This window comes from Mauremys mutica, chromosome 6 (genome assembly GCF_020497125.1).
Source record: "Mauremys mutica isolate MM-2020 ecotype Southern chromosome 6, ASM2049712v1, whole genome shotgun sequence".
Taxonomy (NCBI): Eukaryota; Metazoa; Chordata; order Testudines; family Geoemydidae; genus Mauremys; species Mauremys mutica.
This window is the reverse complement of record NC_059077.1, coordinates 20,598,687-20,625,159: the sequence shown is the minus strand read 5'-3', so window position 1 is coordinate 20,625,159 and position 26,473 is coordinate 20,598,687. Positions and strand designations below refer to the sequence as shown.

At 42.3% G+C, this 26,473-nt stretch overlaps 1 protein-coding gene across 1 annotated transcript in view; it reads left to right on the top strand.

Moving 5' to 3' along the window:
* Positions 1-2,741: 2,741 nt before the first annotated feature.
* Positions 2,742-26,473, top strand: part of ALPK2 (alpha kinase 2) — a 62,754-nt gene continuing 39,022 nt past the window's right edge. Inside the window, exon 1 of the mRNA XM_045021770.1 lies at positions 2,742-4,169. Coding sequence (XP_044877705.1) covers positions 2,742-4,169 — 1,428 coding nt within the window. The remainder of the gene's footprint in view (positions 4,170-26,473) is intronic.

The following is a 26,473-nucleotide window of genomic DNA, read 5'->3' as shown; positions in this document are numbered from 1 at the left end:
ATCTCATTGTCAGCTCTTTTTTGTACTGCACCCAGCACAATGGAGTCCTGGTCCATGCCTAAGGCTCCTAGGTGCTATGATAATAAAAATAATAAATAATAAAAAAAACCACATGGCCTGAGCGACAGTGCTATAAGGACATGTGAATTGAGTACTTGAGCTTTCTGCTATTATGCTATGACAGAGAGAGGCTTCACGATTCTCATGATTTGGGCCAGTATAGTGGTATCCTCGATGGGAAGGAGCAAAATATCAGTTAGGGCACTTCTGTTCAGATCCATCACCCTGGCATCTGAGCACTTCTAGTAGTGCTTTCAGTGATATGACTAGTGATATGAATGTGTGATTCAGTCTTTCCTCCCCTCTCCCACATCCTGATTAGACAGCAAAAGCAGATGAATCGAGAGCTTCTATTGTGTTCTGGGGATTTTTTGCCCTTCATGACTAGTGCTGGGCCTCTGCAAGGCCTCCCCAATTAACCTTGCATCACCCCTTCCTGGAAAACTCCTATACAACGTAATATAGATTAAACTAATAGGATTCTATAGAAATAGAGCTTTATACATGTTGCTGTAACATCCTATATAATTTAATAGAGAATGAGCTTCTTTCAATAGGTTTTTTGAACTATCCTACAGAAATCTATAGCAGAGATGTAATTCTCTATTAAATTATCAAACAACCTATAGAAAAATTATCACACTCTATTAAATTCTACAAAACATTTCCACAAGCAGTGCATCAGAACTGGACTGGTTCCACTGCATCAGGGCATCTCCGTGGAAGAGGATCTGTCCCCTAAGAAAGGAAAACTGACGGAGTTGCAGTGCGCTGTTTACTACAGAGATTTCAACTCCAAGCAAGCCCATACACGCCCATTGCTATTGATCCACTACTAGGCATTAATCTAGTTCACCATGTGTCTTCATGCTGAGTGACTTTGAATCAGTTCCTAGTGGAACATGGCACAGACAACAGCTGACAGCTCTACCTAAGCCCCCATTGCAGCAACTGAAATGCAATTGAAAGAGCTTAGAAGGGCAGTGGGGAAGTTTGCATGCTAGGAAAGTAACATATCAGAAGGTTTGGGAATCTACAGCACGGAGTTAGGAGAGTGAAGGGAGATATTTTAACTGAAAAGGACTCACTGGGGGTTCATCCTCCAAGTGGTTCATCAGATCAGAGTTCAGACGCATTAGGAAAATAGTGTGAGCAAGATTTCATTTCAGCTCTGCAAACCACACCTGTTCTGTGAATAAATATAGTACTTTATTTTCCGGGACTGTTAATCTTTCTCCTTTCTTGAGCACTGAATTCCCTCTGAGCTCGAATATGCCACGGTTTCTTACTCTGAGTAGTAAGTACCTTACTCCCATAATAGTTCCACTGAAGTCAGAGGGGCTAATCAGGAATATAGTACTGCTCAGAGTGCCTATTATTTTTACAGAACAAAACCAAATGATTGGAGTTGAGCTTGGTTTATTTTATTTTGTTTTGTATTTGTAATATGCCCATGAGGATTTTTGCTGCAGGAAATGGGTAATGCAAAGCAAACAGTATTGTTTTAGACAGAGATTGTCCAGCAACTAAGTGTAAAATTTAGAGGTGTTTTTAAAAAGCCTAAAAAGAATAAATACGTTTCATATTTTTTTCAGTTTTAAATAATTAGAACTTTGGGGTATTTTGTTTGTTTTTCTTTTAGTTAATTTTTAAAACCACCTTGTGAACCTACACACAATTGTACTGTTCGTGCATGACAGCCAAAACGTGAGATGTAATATAAACAGGAAATTTAAACTGAGCAGTCTGATTTCAGCTGCATCAGGCAAACAAGAAATCAAAATGGTAAAAATAAAAACAACATTTAAAATCCATTCAGATTGATTATTCCAAAGTGTTACTAGTAACATGTTTATGGAACTTTTATTCAGACATTGCAGTTTAAAAAAAATTATTATTATTGCCTCAGAATAACTGTCAAAATAGCAAAAATGTGTACATATGCAAAACTCACACATATACCTACAGATTCCCATTTACACATGGATATATCCAGACTAGATGCAGGAAAACACATTTGGTGCAGCTAAATACATGTGGAAACAAGAATATATTGGGGGAGGAGGCTGAAATGTGTGTGGTGGCTGTTTGGCTTGGTTTATTTTGCTAGCACAAATCACTTTGGTTGCTCCTCATGTGCTCTCACTAAATATCTAAGCATACAGTAGTGGTTTTTAGTTGTTGCAGTTAGCAATTGCTATCTTTTTAAAACCCTGATTTGTTCCTTTGAAAATTCTTGCAACTCAAAATACACAACATAAAAATCTAAGAAAAATAGTGCAGACGAGCAAACTTGTGGCATTTATGAAATAAATAAAATGCGTATTCTTTTAAAATTTAGTTTTAAACTCCAGCTATTTTTTTATTCACAGAGCAAGATGCTGCACTTTGTCAAATCGTGGCTAGAAATTGCTTTCGAATGATCCACTCTTCAGATTTTGTTGAAGTGAAATCAGACAAAATTTACCAAAAATTATTGTCAAACCAAAACAATGATGAAGGAGCTAGTAGAAAGAATGAAGCCAATGCATTCAGTGGGAAGGTTCAGATCAAGCTAGGCAGATTGAGAAACCTTTAGCAGAGAAAAGGAATTGCTCCTATGAGTATCCACTTTAATTTCACCTGAGTTGGCCTCTACAAAAATCAATGGTTTGTCAGTAGAGCAGCCTACAGAAACAGAGATGTCATCTTCATTGGAGAATCAGTACAGAAACATACCTAACTTGGAAGACAGTGTGAAGGATAAAAACATATTTAAACTCCAAGAAAATAACTGCTGCACAATGTATGTATCAGAAAATGCAAATGATTTTGTATACTCAAACACTTTAGCTAGTGACGCTGCTGGAAAAGCAGCCAAATGCTACAGAAGACAAGAGTATTCCAAATCAACAAGTCTAATCAGTAATCATACAGACAACTGTTGCCTTGCTGCTGAAATCTTAGTTTCTAGTCAGACCACTGAAGATGCCCAGGCATCTGAACATAGTAGCCTCAATAAACTTCTGATTGAGAATACACTGTCCAATTACCAAGCAAATATTCACACAGGAAATCAGCATAACTTTGTAGAGGATGCCTCTCAAATCTGTGACACTAACTTTGAACTTTATCCAGGTAAAACTCTAATCACAGCTGATGAGTTTTCTGATGATGACCTTGAGTATCTGGAATGTTCTGATGTGATGACAGATCTTGCAAATGAAATATGGGAAAAGAAATTAAAATTTTTATTAGAAAGTGATGATGATGAGGAGGAGGATATAAAGCTGAGTAAGGATTGTGATGGGTGTGATTATTTCCTCAGTGGAATGTCTTGCCGGTTTCAAGTGTCAGATAACACTGTGCCTATGGATACCACCATTGGCTTCTGTGGTCATCACTCAAAATCCAAAGAAGTAGCTGTAAGGAGAGATCTCTCCACGTACAGTCAGTCAACCTTGCAAACAGGGATGACGCTTACTGTTGGGCACCACCAAGATAAATCTACCACAATGAAAGACAAGGAGAAGTACAAATTGCCCATCGCTTCTACGGCGATTGAAAATGATTATCCTAGAATTGAAGAAAACAATACAAATAACCACTCAGCGGAAGATTTCTCTATTGACAAATCACAGAATATGGATGTCATACTTGCAGAAGTGGAGTCCTCCTCTTGTGGCTTAGATAGTTCTCTGACAAATCAAGCCTCGGAGACAATGATAGCAAATAGTATGGACAGAGACCTGTCAAGTAAGAGTTCACAGCAATTAAATGGGATAAGGAGAAAACTGGCAGAAGAAAAATCTAAGGATGCTGTAGTCAATTTGACAGAGAGGCTGAGAAGAGACCTTTTAAATCTATTAGACCCCAAAGAACTTAGCAAACCATTAAGACACACAGGAGAATCTGTTCAAACTGGAACAAATGTTACGGATACTAGTGCACTGTTTCATAATCCAGGAGGTGCCCTTTCAAAACAAAAGCACCAGGTGACAGAAAGCTTTCTAATCCAGGCTGGCTTATGTCATAGACAAGAGACAGATAAAACCAGTCATTGGGGAAGGAAATGGACTAGTGGCCTGTCTGACAAAAATCAGCTGCCAAATGAAAGTGTCCCACCCACGGTAAGTAAAGCATTTTATAATTTAACATAAAGAGCTTTTCTAGCAACTTGAATGTACTTTATTCCTATTTGTTGCAAAATAATGCAAAATGTAAATTACTTTAAAAGGTACCGTTCAAACCCTTGTGAATGACAGCTACTGCTGTGAAGGAAATCTGGTTTTGAAAAAAGCCCAGATAAACCAGAAGCTGTCCTAATTATAGAGAGAGACAGATAATAGTAAAAGGCATTAATGGACAGCTGGATAGGGAAATCTGATATTTAATCTATTGCATGTGTCTTATCCAGGCAATGTCTCTCTCTGCTTAGAAAGTTTCTCAACTGAGTGTTGCAAGCAGAGAATATACCTTAATATATGAGCATAATTTGAAAAGAAAGTGTCAAGTTCTCATCTCAGCTACACTGATGTAAATCTAAATTAGCTCCACAGAAGTCATTTGAGAGTTAATCTGTATTTACCCTGGTGTTACTAAGATGACAATTTGATCGAAAAGGTTTATATTAGAAAGAGGGACAGTTTTGATTGTTTTCTTAATAAAAGAATGTAGGATTTAAATATTCTAGGGAAAAGTGGCTTATTTCTCTTTGTGAAAAGCATATAACACCAAGTGTTCTCCTAATGCTGCTCTATTAAATGGGCCAGATACTCAGTTGGTGTAAATCAGCATAGACCCATTGATTTATATAGCGGTACACCAATTTTCACCAGCAGAGGATTTGGCCTGTACCTTTTATTTCATGTACTAAAGACCTAAGGAAAACATTAAAACATAACAGGTTGGGCAGATTTTGTTCCTTTATCATTTGCTTAGGGGAAAAGATTTTAAAATGGATGGCAAAATTCACAAGAAATCTTATTTATGAGAAATGTATATTTTTAATTGAAAACATACCTTACTTGTGGATACATAATTGTGCCTCCTATTGACTTCACTGTTTACCTCAAATCTAATGCTCTGATAATAGGCTTTTGAAAATAAAAACAATATAAAGCAAGGAGTAATTTCTTGAAGTGATGCAACATTCTGCATCTCAAAAGGTAGAAAAATGGAAAACTCTTTAGGTGGATTATTCTTCACCCTGACCTTTTGGGTGAGATTGAGCATGAGGGGACAAGTAGTACTAGCCAAACATCATTCAAATGTGGGTAGCATTCAAGTGTCCCATTGTTCATATATTTGGACCTCAGAATACAACTCTTGACTGCCTAAACATCCACACTTTCCCTCTCCTCCTCTCTTCTCTTCTGCTCCCCTATAACTACTTGCTATAACTGCCATGAGACGTCTTCCCTTGCTTTCACCAGGCACAACCCTCTGGCATCTCACTCAGACGCTCCCATAGCATTTGATTTAAATCTACTCATTTTCCATTATATTTGGCATGCATGCACTCCCCCAAAACACACACTTATGCATGGAGCATTTTTTAGCGGAACATACTTTTCTTCTCCTACTTCTTTCTAGCAAAAAAAAAGGCCCCATTTCAAAGTGATAGTTAACTTTGAGTTCAGTCATGGGATTTCTTAAACAATCAAAAATAGCCAAATTATTTCACTTGGAAAAGCAGCTATCGCGCCCACCTTGCCATCTGTATTCCTGGTTTTTCTTTGTTACACATTGTATATAAAAGGTGCAGTAACATTTTAACAGTGAATCACCCTCTTGTGATGTAAAACACCCCCATTAAGTAAAAACCTACTAAAAATGTAATGGCATTAGGCACAGTCATGGTTGGCCGAGACATTAAACCCAAGCCCTGACCGTCTGTGGTCATTAATATCCCATGACACTTCTCTCCAAAGCAGGTTGTTAATCCAAATGGCATGGCCAGATTCCAAATTGGCTAGTTATATTCTGGCTACCTGCACTTCTGTGGTGGGTGGGCTTTATTGCATTTCATACCACATAAATAAAGAAAAAATTAAACAAAAACATACAGACAGATATTAGAAATGAGGATTAACCAAAGCCCTGTATTCAAACACCCTCCAACTGGGGTAAAGGTTGGATTCAGATACAAAATTACAGCAGACTGCCATTTTAGTAATGGGCCAAATCAAAGCCTCAGACCTGAAGACTACCAACTGCAACTTCAGAGAAGTTTGGATTGGAGCTTTGCCCTGGGACCCATCTCTACAAAGTACATAATGAGCCATAAACCTTCTCATAGTCTCTCAATGTAACATAAGAAAGGAGAGTAAGAATCAGCTTTGTACCCTATACACACAGGGCCGGCCTTAGGGAAAATGGCACCCTGGGCGAACTTTCTTTGGTGCCCTTTAAGTACTGGTCCCCAAGCACCGGGTAGCCGCTCAGCAGGCAGAGCAGCAGCAGCACTGCAAGTGTCATGCAGCCAGGAAGATGGAGCGTATAAGCGCCTGGCTCCTGCCCCCAGCTCCCTTTATCCCCTCCCCCTGCCTCTTGGGTAGGCACAGCCCTTGTGCAGCCTTTTGACCATGGCACCTCCCCTGACCACAGTGCCCTTGGTGGTCACCCATGTTGCCACCCATAAAGCTGGCCCTGTATAGACAGCCTAGTCTACTTAGGGCTACATTGTGGTATTAACCACAGTTCTGCATTTAGGGCAGAGAAAAACTGGGCACAGAAAGAGCACCATGAGTCACTTCCCGGTTCAGCTGGTGAGAAAGCAATTTGCTATCCCCTTCCAAAGGGTGCAGTGTATTCCCCACTGTGCAGTGTAGGTCAGCTTTGCTGGCAGGATCATAGTGGCAGAATAACCATGGCTCCACCTATCCTCTGTCTCTTCCAGTCCTCTTCGTGGAGTACCTCAGTAGCAGCCTCCATGCAGGCACTGGTATTCTGCATGGACCTTGCTTTCATGAGCCATGCCAGGAGAGAGGCTCCTTATTCCCTCCCACAAAGCCTCATGGCCTCACAACCTCGCCCTACATGAAATGTATTTATTTAATGCACATTGATTAATAACAGATAAACAAAATCAGCTAGGCCAGCGGCATGACATTGCATATAGAACTGAAAACTGGAGCACTTCAACTTCACAATATACTTGCATTCAAGAGGAAGCAGCTGTTGTGTGCCCAGTCAACATCATCAGTTGGAGTAACATTGGCATCAGCCCTAAATTACAGCACCTGTCTCTGGAGCCTGCCAAATATCAGCAGAGTCAGTGAAGTGCTGTTGCAATTGGCAAGTTCACAAGGTTTGGGGGGCATAAACACTACAACATTTACCTTTTCATAGTTCCACAGAGGTTAAGGACAGAAGGGACCATTAGATCATCTAGTCTGATCTCTTGTATATCACAGGTCATGAATTTTCACCCAGATACTCCTATATCAAGCCCAAAGACTTTAGTTAGACTAATGCATTTTAGTCCTCAGGAAATTAAACTGTGTGCCACAGTGAAAGAACAGGAGAGACCAAAGTACAGAGGAGATGTATGGGGGAGCACACAGGGTCATGTGACCCCCCCAGATTTCTTCTAGGGTTCAAACTAGAGCCTTTAAATTGTGCCCTCCTCACATCAACAGTATGTGTCACCTCTGCCTGGCAGAAATTTGGGTGCAGCGTGGATGGTCTCCGAGGCTGGTTCACAGGGCATGTCTCCCTAGGGAAGCAATCAGCTTGCTCTGCTCCAGCAGCATCTCTTCTAGGGTCTCAAAATGCTTTACAAGCCGCAGTGCACCGCTGGGAATGAGGTGGGATTTTCCAATTATAGAGGGGGGAAGGCCTTGCATTTAACCTCATGCAGCTGTGTGACCATGTGTGTGCTCAGGGGCTGCACCTGCATCCCTGAGAACTGGGCCCAACTGCTTTGTCCAGCTTACAGAGTCCATCACAGAGCCAAGAATAGAGCCTTGCAGGGGCGGGGGCTGGGATCCTGCAGCCAAAGGCTGGACGGGACCAGGAGCCTGTGGCCAAAGGTGGGGCTGGCTGGGAGGCCAGGAGCTGGCTCTGACCTGGGAGGTGCTAGGAAGCTGCTCTGCATTGCACTGAAGAAGGCGCAGTGAGTGACTGTGAGGCCGTGTTGCAGGCCACGAGGCCGTGTGGCATGCTCCCCCACGCTTTGCCTCAGCTGCCAGGGCTCACACCAGAAACTTTAAATTGTGCCACCTCCCACTATCAACAGTTATGCGCCTGTCAAGATGCCACCAATGCACAATGTGGAAACTAGGTCAAATTACAAAGGTTGAATATAAACAAACAAACACAAGCACATAGGTATAAAATTAGAAAGGTCAAGTCACAAAAGGAGATTAAACTTGCTAGAGACAAAGGGTAACAAGACAACATTCTATAAATACATTAGAGGCAAGAAAAGACCAAGGACAGGGTAGGCCTGTTACTCAAGGAGGGAGGAAAACATTAACAGAAAATGTGGAACGTTAGTAGTGATTGGACATCTAACATAGTGAACACCAGTGAAAATAAGTTAGGATCGGAGGCTACAATAGGGAAAGAACAAGTTAAAAATTGCTTAGACAAGTTAGATGTCTTCAGGTTACCAGGGCCTGATGAAATACATCCTAGAATACTCAAGGAGCTGACTGAGGAGATATCTGAGTCATTAGCAATTATCTTCTAAAAGTAATGGAAGATGGGAGAGATTCCAGAGGACTGGAAAAGGGCAAGTATAGTGCCAATCTATAAAAAGGAGACTAAGTACAAGCCGGGGAATTAAAGACTAGTCATCTTAACTTCAGTACCCAGAAAGATAATGGAGCAAATAATCGAGCAATCAATTTGCAAACACCTAAAAGAAATTAAGGTGATAAGGAACAGTCAGCATGGATTTGTCAAGAATAACCTGTATCAAACCAACCTGATAGGGAAACAAGCCTTGTGGATACAGGGGAAGCGGTAGATGTGACATACCTTGACTTTAGTAAAACCTTTGATACTGTCTCGCATGACCTTCTCAGAAACAAATTAGGGAAATACAACCTAGATGGAGCTACTATAAGGTGGGTACATAATGGGTTGGAAACCGTTCCCAGAGAGTAGTTATCACCTGGAAGGGCATATCGAGTGGGGTCCTGCAGGAATCAGTTCTCGATCCAGTTCTGTTCAATATCTTTGTCAATTATTTAGCTAATGGCATAGAGAGTACACTTATAACATTTGCAGCTGATACTTAGCTGGGAGGGGTTGCAAGTGCTTTGGAGGATAAGATAAAAATTCAAAATGATCTGGACAAACTGGAGGAATGGTCTGAAGTAAATAGGATGAAATTCAATAAGGACAAATGCAATTACTCCACTTAGGAAGGACTAATCAATTGCACACATACAAAATGGGAAAAGACTGCCTAGGAAGGAGTACTGCGGAAAGGGATCTGGAGGTCATAATGGATCACAAGCTAAATATGAATGAACAGCGTAACACTGCTTCAAAAAAAGCAAACATCATTCTTGGATTTATTAGCAGGACTGTTGTAAGCAAGACATGAGCCGTAATTCTTCCACTCTACTCTGTGCTAATATGGCCTCAGCTGGAGTATAGTGTCCTGTTCTGGGGCCCCCATTTCAGGAAAGATGTGGACAAATTGAAGAATGTCCAGAGAAGAGCAACACAAATAATTAAAGGTCTAGATAACATGACCTCTGAGGAAAGATTAAAAAAAAATTTTTAGTCTTCAGAAGAGAAGATTAAGGGGAAACATAACAGTTTTCAAGTACATAAAAGGTTGTTACAAGGAGGAGGGAGAAAAATTATTCTCATTAACCTCTGAAGATAGGACAAGAAACAATTACAATTACAGCATGGGAGATTTAGGTTGGATATTAGGAAAAACTTCCTAACTGTCAGGGTGGTTAAGCACTGGAATAAATTGCCTAGAAAGGAATCTCCGTCATTGGCGTTTTTTAAGAGCAGGTTAGATAATCACCTGTCAAGGATGGTCTAGATAATATTTAGTCCTGCCTTGCGTGCATGGGACTGGACTAGATGACCTCTCGAGGTCCCTTCTGGTCCTACACTTCTATGATTCTATGCCTGTGCAATGGCCAGGAATTAAGTGTAATATGCCCAGATGATCCCAGCAGGCTGCAGAGAAAGGTGAAAAATCCCCAACATCCCAGCCAATCTGACCTGGGGAAGGTTCCTTCCCAATCCCAAATCTGGCGATCAATATAACCCTCAGCACGTGAACAAGACTCACCAACCAGACATCTAGAAAAAGGATTCTGTGTACCACCTTACAGCACAAGTCCACAGATGTCCTATCTCCTGCTGTGGCCAATCTCTGACACTTCAGAGTGAGGTGTGGAGGGAAAAATACACATCTGGCCAATTGTGCACCTCCAGCGATACTTGCATTGACCTCCTTCACTTGGATGTACACCATTTCTACTTGTCACAACAAAATGAAACTTGGGACGGAAACAAATAAAATAATTGGGATAGCTGATTGAAAAAAAGTTATTTTGAGTAGCACCTCTCTAACCCTTGCCTCTCAGCCACCAAGGTTTTGCAGGGTAGCCTGTATGTGACTGCAGCCTAGATTCCCACGGTGCTGCCACATTGTCAGAGTTGCTCTGCATCTTCGGATCAGTGATCTACACCATGCTCTGTGGCAAATACAGAAGTGTATTGATCAAAGGCAGTAGAATGGACTCAGCACTAGAGCTGGCTGAAACTCAGGATTTCCAATTTATGGAAAATGTTGGTATTTTTAAATTTAGTTTTGTTCCAAATTGCAATGAAACCAAGTATTTCAAAATTTCTTGCAAACCAAAAATTTAAAAAATAAAATAAAATTCAGAAACACCAAACTGAGATTTGCTCTCTGGGACAGACAGCTGCTAAGTGAAATTGACAAGGGGAATGTGATTTCTATGATTTGGGGAAAGTTTGTCAAACCTGACTCGCTTTCACAAGGAATTTCATTTTTGACAAACCAGCATTTTTTGATGAAACGGTGTTTAATCTAACCAACTCTATGCAGCATATCACAATCAGTGCTCTAACATCGGGCAAAGAAATGCAGAAAAAGTGTGAAGGGGAGAAACTGGCAGAAGAAAGGTGTGGGAAAGGGTGGAGGAAGAAGAGGTTGAGTGATACAGGAAAGGAGAGTAAGAAAGACCATTTAATGCCAGTCAAGATGGGACACCTGTCCATTCCCAATAAGATCGAGAACAGCAGATGATTTTGCATAGGCCAACAAACAGCTGTCAGATGGAAACAAGTTTAATTACTGTTTTTGAAGATAAAATGAGTGAAGTTCAAAAACAGTAATGAGGGAGAATTACTATGCCTAGCCAATATGCCATTTTCAGTCACTTTATAATTATTTTATTTTTTATTCAAATTTTCTTAAAACACGTCTATGCCTTTTATCTTCACCCGATCAAACAGTCATTGGTGGGTGTGACGTTTTTGAGTTATTCAAGCACAAGAACACCTTCCTGTTATTTTTTTAAATGGGGCATGTATTTCCCACTCCCTCCCCCCTCAACTTGTTTCACTCAAAATTGGCTCTTTGGATGAATCTTTCTTAAAAAAAAAAATCAGAGACAAAGCCTCAGAAATATCAGCACAAAGTGGAAATTGAGATGATGTTTTGAGTGAGATAAAATAAGGGATTAGAATTGATATTCTCTTTTATCTAGAGTTGTGCACACTCAGGAGGTCTGAGGTAATCGGGCTCGTGTAACTATTTTCTTTGGTTTCAAACCATGGAGATTGTTATCACCTCTTTTCCCACCCAGAACTTTCGCTTTGAGATTAGAACTTCAAACAATTCAAAGTGAAACTCAGTTTAAAACGCTAAATGCCACTTTGAAACCAGATGAAACTGCAAATCTCATCTAGTTTCAGTAGAAAACTATGGGCCTGATCTCCAGCTGGTATGAATTAGTTCAATTATTTGTCTCTTGAAGAACTCAAGATGGAGGGCCTGGGGGCCAAAACTGACGGGCAGTGTAGCAAGCAGCAGTGCTCCTCCTTGCTGCTGATATGGGGCCAGTTCCTCCACCAGGGCTCTTGCCTAGGGACCAGCTGGGCCTAGTACCACTTCCAGCAACCCATGTCCTCTCTCAGGGATGAGGAATGACTCTGTACCTAGGCAGGCCGGACTGGAAAGTGGGGGCTGAGCATAGCATGGACTCAGCAGGCAAGACGCTGGAGGCAGCAGCAGAGATGGCTCCTTAGTGTCTGACAGTGTGTCAGAAATTTTTGGGGGTGCTCCTGGGTGACACTGAACAAAGTTGGGAGGGAGGAAGGGTCACCAAACTCTGGCAATGAATATTTTCTCTTTATGCAGAATCTCTGTTGCTAGAGAAAGGCATAGACCAAAACTCAGGTCCAAGCACCCTTAAGCTTTGAGGAGGGTCTGATCCAAATGCAGATCTAAGTGTTATTGTATTTATTATTTGCATTCTGCTAACAGCCATAATGTGCTAGGCTCTGTCCACACAAACAGGATGATACAGTCTGTGTCCTAAAGAGCTAATAATCTGAGTCCTTATTGAGACTAATAGAGAAGTTACATTGATTGTTCCCTGTGCAATCCATTGAACAGCACTTTGTGGATTTACACACAAAAGTGGATCAGTCAGTTTTGGGGGAGGCAGCCATCAGTGTAACTTAACCCAGAATTTTACATGGATAAGAACCTCATTGCCTTTACTAGAGAATGCTCAAGCCATGGTGTGCCTGAGTGCATGCAAGATGCTGGTACAATTAATGGACTGACAACTCTGACAGCTGCCAACCTTGACAGCTGTTGAAGCTAACAGTTCCTCCAGCTAATGAATGCCCTTAGTTCACTGCTGAGACTCCCCTCTCTGCTGCCATCCTTCCATTTCTCCCTCCCCAGAAAGGTTCCCCTAGCCACTGTACTCCCCCCCATGCCCAATCCCCCAGCTAGCTTCTGCTCCATGGCTCCTCAGCCAGGAGATGCTCAGTCAACTGCAATTGCTATGTCTGCCTCCCATCCCACTGGCTATTTCCCGCTCATCCCTGTAGGAATGCCCTTGCTCTGAGAGCTGCACTCGTCCTCCTCAGAGAAAGCCCAGCACGTGAACAAGTAAGTAAGTGGAAGTAAGAAACTCATCTGAGCAACATCTTTGTCCCATCCACGAGAACCCTCAGGAGCTCTTCCACTGGAGCAAAATGGGGGCTGGCTCCATGGGGTTTTGTGGGAGGGAGCGGGGGGCAGGAATGGGCACGAGCTGTTCTCTCCATGTGGAAATCTCATAAGGAGTTAGTTCTGCTTGCTGCTTCCCTGTTGGTCAATTTTCCTTCTTCAACCCAACTCACGACTTACCAGAATGTAACATACACCATTATTTACATCACTCCCTGAATTTGGGCCATAGTGTAGTATGATAGTTTATATTTGGATATTACATGTAATGTTTTAAGATACTGTCAGAAAATAGTACGGTGACTGACGCGCTGGGAATTCAGGTAGCAGTGAACATGTGTACCAGGTGACTCATGGGCACTGCAAGCTGTTTGCAACACATGCCACTAAACTTTCCACTGGCAAACACCTGATATAAAATGTGTTTTCACCCAGCAGCTATGGCAGCTTTGGGCAAACACCACAAAGGTAGCTAAGGGAATCATAGTTTGGGCGGGGGGGAGGGGGAAGGAGGAAGGATGCATTTTTTCTCCTTCATTTGTTTGAAAGCACCAAACTAGGCAGCACCACTCATGATACAGAGGTGAAATAGGAATACCTTTGTGATAGAACGTTCCAGTTTGATACAACTTTACATTAATACAGCACATTTCATCTGAGAGCGTCAGAGCAATTTGCCAACAGTAATTAGTCCTTCCAATACTCCTATGAAGTAGATAAGTAAGTACTATTACACCCATTTTACGGAGAGGGAAAATGAGGCATGGAAAGGTTAAGTTACTTGCTCAAATTCACATTGTAAGTGAATGGTAGAATAGCCATTGGAAACCATGAGTCCTGGCTCCAAGTCATCTACACCAACCACTGGACCACTCACACAAGCCCAGAAAATTGCAAATGCCTTTTATAATGTATTAGACTATATAAAGCCATGTGTGAATACATGCAATCTGTAGGATAAATCTTCCATGGATGACTGACATAGCTACATATTCTTTGAAGCAGCTCTAGTTATTGGTATCTACAGGTCTCTCACATTACTCCCTTACTATAATGGGCTAGAAGGAGCAAGTGCTTCAGCCTTTTTCATAGATCAGTCCCTAAGATTAACTAAGTGTTCTCAACAGCTTGGTCTAAAGACTGGAAAAAGTCACACCACAAACAGGTTAGGTCAAAGGGCAGGTTGCAAGAGTGGAAAAAGCTGTAACAGGATAGACTGTTTTTCCTCAAGGTTCTGAAGACCTAGAAATGTAGCTTCCTTCTGCTCAGCTCTGTCTGATCAGTTCAGCATAATAAGAGATTTGGGATGAGCTATCTAGAGACAACATTGCCAAGCAGAAAGACTGTATTGCACAACAAAGTGTCCATTTTAAACACTATGGCCAACCTTTTCAAAAGCCAAGCATTTAAATCCATATTTAGGCAGCTAAATGAAATTAGACTGATTTTCATAGCGGCTGAGCACCAGCAACTCCCCCGTGACTTCACCTAGAGTTGTGAATGCTCATCACCTCTCAAGTAAGTGTCCAGAATTTAGGTGCCTAAGTGTGGCTTTAGATGTCCAAGTTTAGGCACCCAAATTTGAACATTTGGGCCTATATTTTGTGATTTGAGATAAACATATCAGGTAAGATCTTGGCCCCAGTGGAGACAATAGCAAAACTCCCATTGACAACAACAATGGCAGGAGATATCTTCCCCTCTCATTTTATTTATAATCTGCTCCCTTTGGTATACACTCTACAGTAATATGAATCTATAGCTGTTTTACACTCTTTGCAACACTGATATTGCAAATGGGCCTGAACACTTCCAAACTTTGTTGACATCTAGCTCCAGATACAAACTTATCTGTTAACACCTAAGTCAAACCAATAGATCAGTTCCTAACTCGAGTAGAGCTTGGGGAAGTTTGGATCCAAATATGAACTTTGTGCTCAATCTGATTAAAATATGAAATACAGTTGGGTCATAGGCAATATTTGCCACATTTTAAAAATAACTGCAATTTTAAAAACAATAAAGCCATCTCTGTTAAATTGTAAAATTACCACCTAGGACCCTATGCTGACATTTGTTCTGTGCCATGGAGAAAAGAACTGCACCAAAAAGTTACAATAGAAAGGACCCATGAGGCCTACTGCAAGGAATCAACAACAACTGAGTATGATGCTATGTAAAGAAGGAAATGTACAGGTAGGGCATCCAAGCAACCTTAACTGACCTATACTGGTACCAACAGGGTTGGAAGGTAAAGAGGGGAGAGGGAAATAACTTTATACCACAAAAATTAAAAATGCATCATTCATAACTGCACGGTTATTTGCATGGGGTCAGGGTTGAGTTAAGGTTTGGGTGCCTTAACTGTGCAATCTCATAAATTAACATTTCAGGATTTCTTATAAATTTCACCTGAGCTCTGAATTTCCTGGGTTTATAATAGTGATTTGGGGGTAATTATAAACTCTCTGTAATTCCCCCCTCCCCCCAAATTACTTATATGTACTTTCAACCTTCACTCTGTGTTAACATAGTTATTGTCCAGAATAATATATGCAGCTTATTTGATCATTCTTAATAAATCAGTGTCACCAGCCACTTCATATTATTTATTGTGACACCACAGTTATATAGAAAGGCAATATTTCCTCCCTGCCCCATGGCAGGATACCCCAAATTGTATTGGCCTGTCTTGCTGTCTTGCACACTCATGTTTAATGTGCTTTCCACTAGTATCTGTAGTTCTCTTTCAATATTGTGGCTTTCCAGGTACCTTCCTTTCTTGCTTATGTGTACTCAGGATTACTTTTTCCCCAATTGTATTAGCTTGTATTTTTCCAAGCTGAGTCTCATTTTATTTCCTGCTCATATTTCTACTCTCTTTGATTCCCCTTGTATTATTTCTCTGGCATCAAAGAGGTTCCCAATATAGTATCCGTTGCCATTTTCATAAATGTGCTGCCTACTCTTTCCAAATCAGTGATGACGTTAAATAAGACCAGGGCCTTGCAGCAGCCTACTTGTCACCTCCTCCTACTTGATATATTGAAGAAAACCCTTAACGGTCAGGTATCCACATCATAAAACCACTAGTTTGGGCACTAATTCTGTTCTATTCTATTCTATATAGGTTCTTATACTGCCCTCATTACCACAGTGCCTGAGCTCCTTTGTGCATCCTTATGTGGATTCTCGTTAGAGAGACTAAACATTGATGGACATGGGTAATTAACTAAACTACCCTCCAGCCCCATAGACGCAATCCCTCAACATTGCTGCTTCCCCTGATTTGTGAATAGAGGACTTCAGAGCCCAAAGGTGTTAATCAAGTGTCTTTCACAAGCACTAAAATTCACTATTTAAAAGAAAAACACTCTTCATGCTGCAACCGAGTGACATTTACTTTTATAAAACATGTAATTAAAGTCTCCTCTTGGGCAATTCTAATGTACGCACAAGCTTGGAACCAATATACATGTCAGCATCATTCTTCATGCGCTATTAATCACCCCTGCTTTTGATGCCGCATTCATTCCGTATAGACATACACACTAATACCTGCCACAACACAGCCCATCTACACAGGTTTTCCTGTGCTAGGAACATCAGTGTCCACAAATATGTTTTCTTGTTACTGTCTGTTTCCACACCAAGGAATGGAATACATCTGTATTTGCAGTTGCATGTATATTTATTATCATTTAACACCAGTTAGTAAAAAGATGGCATTGCCCTGTTCAAAAGAATCAGCACACAACAAAGTAATCAAGCTGAAGACCCAATCTAACCAGAACTACAAGTTCTGACACAAAAGCAAACACCATAGACTGAGGCAAGCAACTTATCAAAATAAAGGAATCCATTCCCTATTAATACAAAAAAAAAAGCAAGGATAAAAAGGGGGTAGCAAATGCAAATATCAGAAACAAAGGAGGGGTCCAAAAACCACCTACCAACATAAATGGGATTTGTATCTTGCCATAAGGCAGTGAGGAGCCCCATAGCCATAATCAACTATTTTGATCAAGAAAGCTCTTTTCCTGGTCTAATCCTGGCTTATAAAGCCAGTGAGAGCAGAGACAGCACTCAGATACCACTGTATAATATGGTAAAAGAACCAGAATAGAATGTTCCCCTGTGATGGTCACCATCTTGGCTGACACAATGTGGACTGAAGCATGGCGCTCCAGAGCTAAAACCATCAGTTGCTTGAGCTGAAGAACCAAGTGTCTCTTGCTGGGGCTGTAACAAACTCATATCTGCTGGAAAACAGGCACAGAGGAGGACCTAAAACATACACTTATCAGTGGGTTACACTCTCTCAGGTACATACCTAGATTATGGTGGCCTGTGTCTACAAATATATAATTTTCACTGTCAGGTAACAGTGAGTGAGGAAAGATTATATTAGACTGAAACTGGCTGCATTCCTTACCAAGCCCTTAAATCTTATTACCTCGCCTACTTTGTCTCTCTCATATCCTGGGACCACCATGGCTACAACAATACTACAAACTTTAAATCTTTGGCATTTTAAAAGGTGTAAGACTTTTGCAAAAAAAGGGTAATTTGGGTGAGGGGGGAGAGGATGCTAGCTGGACTCCAGTGAATTGTGCTTTCATTCTTTGCTCTTTTCAAAACAAAAATTTCGTTTGTGAATTTTCTCTCGTCCCTCTGATACAGTGTATCCTTTCTTTTTCACTTTGCATGGAGTGGGGCCTATGGCAGAGGTCCCCAAACTGTGGGCCGCGTCCCCCTAAGGGGGTGTGGAGGATGGGCACGGCGGGGCCCAGGCCAACCTCCACGGGGGGTAGGGTGACCAGACAGCAAGTCTGAAAAATCAGGACAGGGGATGGGGAGTAATAGGAGCCTATATAAGAAAAAGACCCAAATATTGGGACTGTCCCTATAAAATTGGGACATGTGGTCACCCTAACGGGGGGTGGGGAGGGAGTGCCACCCAGCCCCTCCCTGCCCCCAGCACTGCTGCAGTCCTGCCCCCAGCCACGTCCCCGGCTCTCCGCCTCACGTCTGGCCACATCCTCAGCCTCAGTGCAGCTCCGTTCCAGGCCCTGCGTCAGTCCCCAGCCTTGGCTGCTGGCTGCGGCTCCATTCCCAGCCCGGGGCCAAGACTGGGGGTGGGGCCAGAAGCAGAGCCACACCTGGCCTCAGGCCCAGCTACTGGCCCCCACCACAGCCCATCTGCAGCTCCATTCCTGCCCCAGCCCCTGGCCACGGCCCCACTCCTGACCCCAGACCCACCCCTGTTTCCCTCCCTCCCTGGAGCTGCGGCCCCGCTCTCAGCCCCCGCTCTGGGGAGGCGTGGACAGGGGAAAGGGGGGATGCAACCCTCAAAAGTTTGGTGACCATTGGCCTAAGGCATATTGTGCTGCTTCGTTCAGCTGCTGGGCATGAACAAGTGTATGGTCCATATCCTTCCTTCTCCTCCTGACTTGCCCTGAGGGAGGGAACACTCACATTTCTTCTGCAGTGCACTAGGTCATTTCTGCTCAGAGTTCTCAGGCATCTTGCGTTCTTTGCTGGACTTTGGTGCCCTGCATGGCAATGGAGCTCACTGAGTGCTGCATACTGAGCAGGCGCCATAATATCTCTGCTGTGTCAGCTCCACACTGCCTATTGGGTCGCAGAGCGCTCTGTCTCTCAAAGACAGGGGCAGGCAAAGTTTTTGGCCTGGGGGCCACATTGGGTTTTGTAATTTGTATGGAGAGCTGGTTAGGGGAGGGGGTCATGGCCCAGCCCCCCCCCCAGGACTTCTGCCCCATCCAACCCCCCTTGTTCCCTGACAGCCCCTCTGGGACCCCTGCCCCATCCACACACACTTGCTCCTTGTCCCCTGACTGCCCCTGGATCCCTGCCACCCCATCCAACCCCTCCTCTCATTCCTGACGGCCCCCCTTGGACCCCTGCCCCATCCAACCACCCCTTCTCCCTGTCCTGACTGCTCCCAGAACCCCTGCCTCCTGACTGCCCCCTGCCGCCCCATCCAACCCCACCTCCTTCTCACTCCCCCCCGGGGCCCCTGCCCCATTCAACCCCATTTCCCCCCAGCCACCATCTACACCCCCGCCCCCTGACCACCACCCCAAACTCCCCCACCCTCTATCCAACTCCCCCTGCTCCCTGCCCCCTTACTGTGCTGCCTGGTATCGCTACAGCCACGCTGCCTGACTGGAGTCGGGCCATGCTGCTGCTGCCGCCACCACCACACAGCACAGAGACTGGGTCAGGCCGGGCTCTGCAGCTGCGCTGCCCCAGGTGCTCACAGCCCCGCCGCCCAGAGCGTTGCATCAGCGGTGGAGCGAGCGAGCTGAGGCTGCGGGGGAGGAGGGACAGCAGGGAAGCGGTCGGGGGCTAGCATCCTGGACCAGGAGCTCAGGGGCCGGGCAGGATGGTCCCACGGTCTGGATGCGGCCTGCAAGCCGTAGTTTGCCCGCCCCTGTTCTAAGATGTAGTTAGAAGAAGACAAACATGCACCAGCTGCCTTTGAAAACAGGAGATTGTTAGTATTCTCACTCTGCCCTATCCAGATTTTGTTTGATCTCAGTTAGTGCCTGTGTCTGTGGTGCACAGACAGGCAGACTGTTTGGATACATTTAAAAACTTCTTTTTATGAACACTGAATTCAGCTGTGAGTAAAACTCCTGCTATTCAGTATGTTACCATTCATTTTCTTTTGGATAGATTTGGGATTTGGCTCTATGCCTACGGTAACAAAGCACCGTGCCCTATTGTAATTTCACAAATTATCACTGAGACAAAACAATGAGTGCAGTTGCTTTTGGAAAGGGAATGAATAAACATGGCCATGATTCAAATCACTGCAGTAGAACCTCAGAGTTATAAACTGACTGGTCAACCACACACCTTATTTGGAACCAGAAGCACACAATCAGGCAGCAGAGCCAACAACAACAACAAAAGCAAATACGGTAGAGTACTATGTTAAACCTAAACTACTACAAAAATAAAGGGAAAGTTTTTTTTTAAATATTTGACAAGCTAAGGAAGCTGTTTCTGTGATTGTTTCATTTAAATTAAGATGGTTAAAAGCAGGATTTTTCTTCTGCATAGTAAAGTTTCAAAGCTGTATTAAATCAAGGTTCAGTTGTAAGCTTTTGAAAGAACAGCAGCAATGTTTTGTTCAGAGTTATGAACATTTCAGAGTTATGAACAACCTCCATTCGTAACTCTGAGGTTCTACTGTATTTGGAAAACTCAAAGGAAACAGGAATACTGTATGAGATGGGGAAGCATTGTCATGTTTAGAAGGGTGGCAGAGAAGTACACTTAGACAAGTCCCATTCCTCCTTTAAACCCTTTGTTGAGTCCTGCCGTAGTTAGTTCTCAGGTGTTCTGGGATGCAGCATAGGGTGAGGTGTATCTAGAGCCAGAGCATGTGAGATTGACACGGTAGTGGTATGTGTAGTTGAGAAACAGATAGCCACCATGCAACAAATCTTTCACAATTATGGCATGAGAGGTTTAAATGTTCAACAGGGCAGAGGGTGCAACCAGCGAAGGACGTCACTGGGGAATGGATGGACATGCTGGTTTGAGAGACCCCCCTTAGAAATGACATGCAGGAGCACCCATAAGTTCAGACGCCATCTGGAATAAGTATCCATCCCAGCCTATAAGATATTTTTCCAACTGAACCCCCCTAACCTTTTGCCCACTACTAGTGCTGATGCCAGTGTTCTTTGAGACATTCTTTAAATTATTAATATGGCATAAGAATTCCATCCAGTATAAATGACTTACCCTATCACAGTGAGCAGATCATATTCAAGCTCAATTGTTGTAGGGACCAGGGGAAGCACAGTAGCCAAGGATAAAGGATATCAGATATATTTAGGATATAGAGGTGAAATATAAATCTTAATTCATGTTTTAACATAGACCTACAGCACCCTCTGCTTCTCCTGTGGGAAGACTACCCCAACCAATGGAAGAATGTGGAGGAAACCTACCATGCCTCTTCCACAGGTTCTCCTCATGGGAGATATGATCTGAGTCTTACTGCTTTTGTGTGTGTTGTGATAGGGCAAGGCCAGGTGGCTACAGTAAAGTAGTGAGGAACAGGTATGTTATCCCCAGGCTAAACAAATCCTTGGTACCATGGTAACCAAAGGGCAGTTGCTCCAGGTTAATCAAGACACCTGGGGCCAATTAAGATCCTTCTAGAAGGCAGTGGAGATAGCTAGATTGATTGGGACACTTGAAGCCGATCAAGGGCTGGCTGGAACTAATTAAAAGCCTCCCAGTTAGTCAATGAGGCATGGGTGTCAGCAGCTATAGGCGGGAGCTGCACTGTTGGAGGAACAAAGCAGTATGAATCCATATCAGGTGCAAGGAAGGAGGCCCTGAGGTAATAGTGAAGGAGATATTGAGTGGGGGCTGCTGTGTGGAAGTGGCCCAGGGAATTGTACATGTCCTATTTCCAAAAAGTCAGCTACCATAGCTGCTAATTTTAGGGTCCCTGGGCTAGAGCCCGGAGTAGAGGGTGGGCCCGGGCTCCTCCCTGATTAATCACTGAGACTGGGAGACAACAGAGACTGTGCGAGGGAGGATTGCTTCTCCTCACCTCCGTTGTTGGCTTATGATGAAAATGGCTCAGTAAGCTGTGACCCTTGCCTCTAGAGAAAGAAGGGCTAAGTGGAGGGTCACAGTGAGCCTCTGAGGCTAGCAAAATCCACCAGGAAACGCAGGACCCACGGAGTCAAGGACAGAACTTTGTCATAGTGTGGAGAAGGGAATTGGTGTCTACAAACAACAGCACCTCTTCCTGGCACTATTGAGCATGCATAGACATTGAAACAGGAAATAAAACAAGCAGTCTTCCCTCCACTACCTTTCTCCTTGACAATAAAGGATAAGTGGAAAAAGAGGATCCATTCCATCCTGCTGCATAGCCCATGGTACTAATCAGTTATCAGAGCTTTGCTTCAACAATACAAAAGTTAAATAGATACTACTTTTTAAAGTTTGAACTAGTGCAAAACTGGATGCCTGTGGAATGGCATATTTATCCTTTCACTTCTAGTACTAAGGTTAGCATCCAACCCTGGTTAGTAGGGACTGAATGTTATTACCATCTGTTGGCCATTTGGTGGCCTATGTGAAATGAGTGTGAGGGTCTCAGGTCAGTTCCCAATGTGCCAATGCTCAGATACCCTGTGGATGGGCATGGTATTAATACAGATATAGACAGAGTTCAAAAATAATCACCATCACACTTGACACTGATTGGCACCTGTTTGGCAGGTTCCTCCAACAAGCCAATGATTTAATGGGCCATGGACATTGACCTGTCCCTTCATCCCTATCAATGGTGCCCTTATGTCACAGCTAAGCAGGGGCAGCCCGTCCATATAGGCAAACTAGGTGGTCACCTAGGGTGCCAAGTTAAATGGGGCGCCAAATTCAAGGAAAAAAATCAAATGAAAAAAAATAAAATGAAAAAAAGATGAAAAAAATACAAATAAAATAATGAAGATGTCATTATTTCAATTCCTGGGCACGTATGGAGGGAATATGAATTATAATTCATTTCTCTACATTTTTGAGAATTTATCAATGTCAAATCTTTTATTTACTGCAAAAATAAATAATATTGTAGTGAAATTTTTTTAAAATTTGCGATGTAGGGTCAAGATGACCCACTCCGCAATTTTGATAAGAAATAATTCAGCCATAATGAAACACATCCGCCAGTGGCAAGAGCTGCAATGCTTGTGACACCTAACTCGAATATACATCAAGGTCGCATAGCTGGAAATTCATGGAGAGCGGAGATATCACAAGTTGATATATGTCAAACGGTCATTTTAACACACGTCACAGGTAAATGGTTAAGAATCGAGCGAATACTGTGGAAAATTGTGTTTCTTGGTGCCAAAGAATAAAGAATAACGTCTTTCAGCATTATAAATCCAAAATATTAGTATCTTTAAGTGTTATTAAACTTAGCGTTATCATCGGGCTGTATAATTATGAACCTTTCTTTGTTATAACTGGTTCAGATGTAATAAATAAGGCCCATAAATTAAAAGTAACAGCGTTAACGCTTAATAGACTATGAACGTGACGACGTCACCCTCCAAGTGGGTAACCATAAGGAATGGGATTATTTTCCAAACAACTGGTGTCGGCTTATAATGTCGAGAAAGGTCATTTTGTTTCCTTGTAAACGCTGTAACTAACCATTTTAATAAGTGAGTGAGTGTATATTACTAATCACTGAACCTTTAAGCAGTGAAAAGATGTGTTGGGATGGCTGCAATGTGGTTTAAATCGCCAACCATGTGGTGGGTGTGTCAGCCATCCTTAATCCTATAATGCTTGCAGTCGGGAGCACAGTACAAAACAATATTCAAATGCCCCATGACAGAAAGAGGAAAAGAAAACCCTCAGGAGCTGAGTATGGAATATGGACCTGAACAAGTTAATGAATTTCCCTGCCCTAAGGATGGAAATAAAAGAAAAATCTCTGCTCAGCATTACAAGAGGAAACTCATCAATGGGGAAGAAATTCATCAAAACTGGATACAATATTCAGTGTCAAAGGACTTTGTGCTTTGCTTTTGCTGCAAGTTGTGTAGAAATCAAGCAATTGGTACATTATTTACTGAAAATAGTTTGAAGGACTGGAAAACATATCTTCAATTCTCTTTTGAAGTCTCTCAATTCAGTCATGAAGGAGCATCTATGTAAAATAACTGCTCATGAAACACAGGTTCATTACATAGGAAAAAATATGCAGAATGAACTGATTCAAATCCTACCAAATGCCATTAAAAAGAAAATTGTTGAAGCTGCCCATTCTGCAAAATACTTTTAAATAATACTGGACTGTACACCAGATGTGAGTCATGTTGAACAAATGACGATGATTATTCATTTTGTGGATATGGAAAAGTCTGCAGATGAAGATAATGTTGAAGTGCTCATAAAAGAATATTTTCTGGGTTTCGTACCACTGAAGGAGACAACTGCATGGTGCCGATTGCATGGTTCGCCTAGGGCACCAGTTGCTGGCAGCTAGTCTAGGGCCTCCACTGCAGCTGAGACACATTGGTAGGACAGCCTGGGGAAACCTGCCCATGCTGTTTATGTTGTGAAGGGCTGTCAGTTTGGTAGCTTTCATGCTTTCTAAATCCCACAGGAACTGACAAGTTTGAAATGCTCCTTGTCTCAGGGAGTGCTCAAGGAATAGAGGATTTTTTTCTTTGTTTCTCTTCATCTTACTCCTCTATCCAGGAGCAGCCCTAGCCATTTTGCTGGTCAAGGCACAAAATATTTTCAATGCCCCCACCAATGACCCAGCAAGAAAAAAAAACTTGCAGCCAGCCAATCACAACAGAGCAAAAATGGCTGGCCAATCACAACAGAGAAAAAAAACCACCCACCAGCAGTACAGCATCCCCTGCAAATGACTACTCTGCTAACCCATGCCTACATCTAGCCCTGCCCCTACCTTCTCTAATTTGAAAGTAAGCAGAACAGACAGAACATGTCCACACTTTCTCCTACTTTCATTTAAGTTTAACTGTTTCTGTCTGGTCTTTGGTCCAGATAGGGTTTTGTCAATATTATGGCAAAGCTAGATGCCTGTTTACATGCCTCTGATCTTGAAATTACTTAGTCTGATCTAGGTCTAGGGGAGACACCTTGGCTGCTTTGTGAGTGGTTGAATCCATCTCCCTTTGTGAAATTATTATCTCATTGACTTGTCTATTTGCCAAGATTTTTATCACTCCTTTGCTGTCAATAACCATGCTTTTATAATTAAACTACAAAGACTGTATTTCTGATGGGAGTCAGAACACAGAATTGTCTTTTACCTTCTATCTACCATCTCATACCAGGCACTGCGACATATACACACAAATTAAAATAACTTGTGCTGCAGAGTTCGCATAATTAACCATTGTGCAGTTTTTTAGTGCTTTTTTTCATCTTCCTAGATTCAAGCAGACAGTGCAGTAATTGAAGCAATTGTTAAAATGTACTGAAGGCACTAAAGCATAGAAATCTTCTCTTGCCAGAAGAGGAAAAAAATCAAATCAAGATTCACAGTTCCAGAACTGTGCTATCTGAAATGACTTGTTATAGAAAATATGAAAAATGACAACACTGACGTGCTCTAAATTTGTTACAAGGGCCTGGATTTAAGTACTCTACAGTGTAAAAAACACAGGGTTCTTAGTCATACACAACTGGGACCATGTTCCTGGGAAATCTAGTAAGCGATAACATGCCAGGTAGTTTGCACTACTTAAACAGAGGAACAGAATAGTCAGGTTGGCTCTAAGTTTACAAACTTCAAAAATGCTCCTTAATTTTAACCAGATTATAGTTCTACTTTGGCACAGGAAAAAAACTTGATTGATAATTTATGGTTTAAAAACAGCTAGCTAGTGTAACAAACCATGAGTGCAGACAAATGCACACACAACGTGTGATCATCACCCGCAAAACCACATGATCCTTCCACTTGAGCTAAACAACAACAACCACCATAATAGACGACTAACACAGCTGGGCGTAGTAGTAATTACTGAGGCTTGCCACGAGAGGGAGACATGGTCAAATGCACTAAATTAGTGCATTTCAACAAGAACACACTACCTGTTGCTTATCCTGCTGCTAAACTATTTGAAAGTAAATATTTCTCAGAAGAAAATGATAAATTGCAGTTTTTTCCAATTTCTCAAATTAGGTATTACAGTATTGTTCTGCCAAATCAAAGGTAATTGAAACCTTAAAACAAAAATCATTAAAAAAACAATTTATTTCCATCTGGTGAAAAATTATATAGCTCTCCATTTACTGTGAGTGAGACATGCTCGCAGTCTGTGTGGAACTGATTCAATGATTAATAGAATCAGGAAAAATACTAGTGAACAATTGCATGGCAGGGACTCTTAAACAATCATTTAGGAGTGAAAAATCTAGTTCTGAGGGGGAACGGCTCACTAGTTTAATTCTAATTTCAAGACAGATGTCTGTAATTTTGTAAGTTCCCTGTGGGCCAAAACATTGGCTGACTCCTTAATCAGGTCTGTGCCTACTATATACATTAAACTGAATTTAGCTTAGTTTAATTCAAAGTCATATTAATTTTTTTATTCTTAGGTGTATAGAAGGAAACAATTTGGGATATTTTGGTTGGGTGGGAGGAGGGCAGGATTTCTTGGGAATGTGATTTTC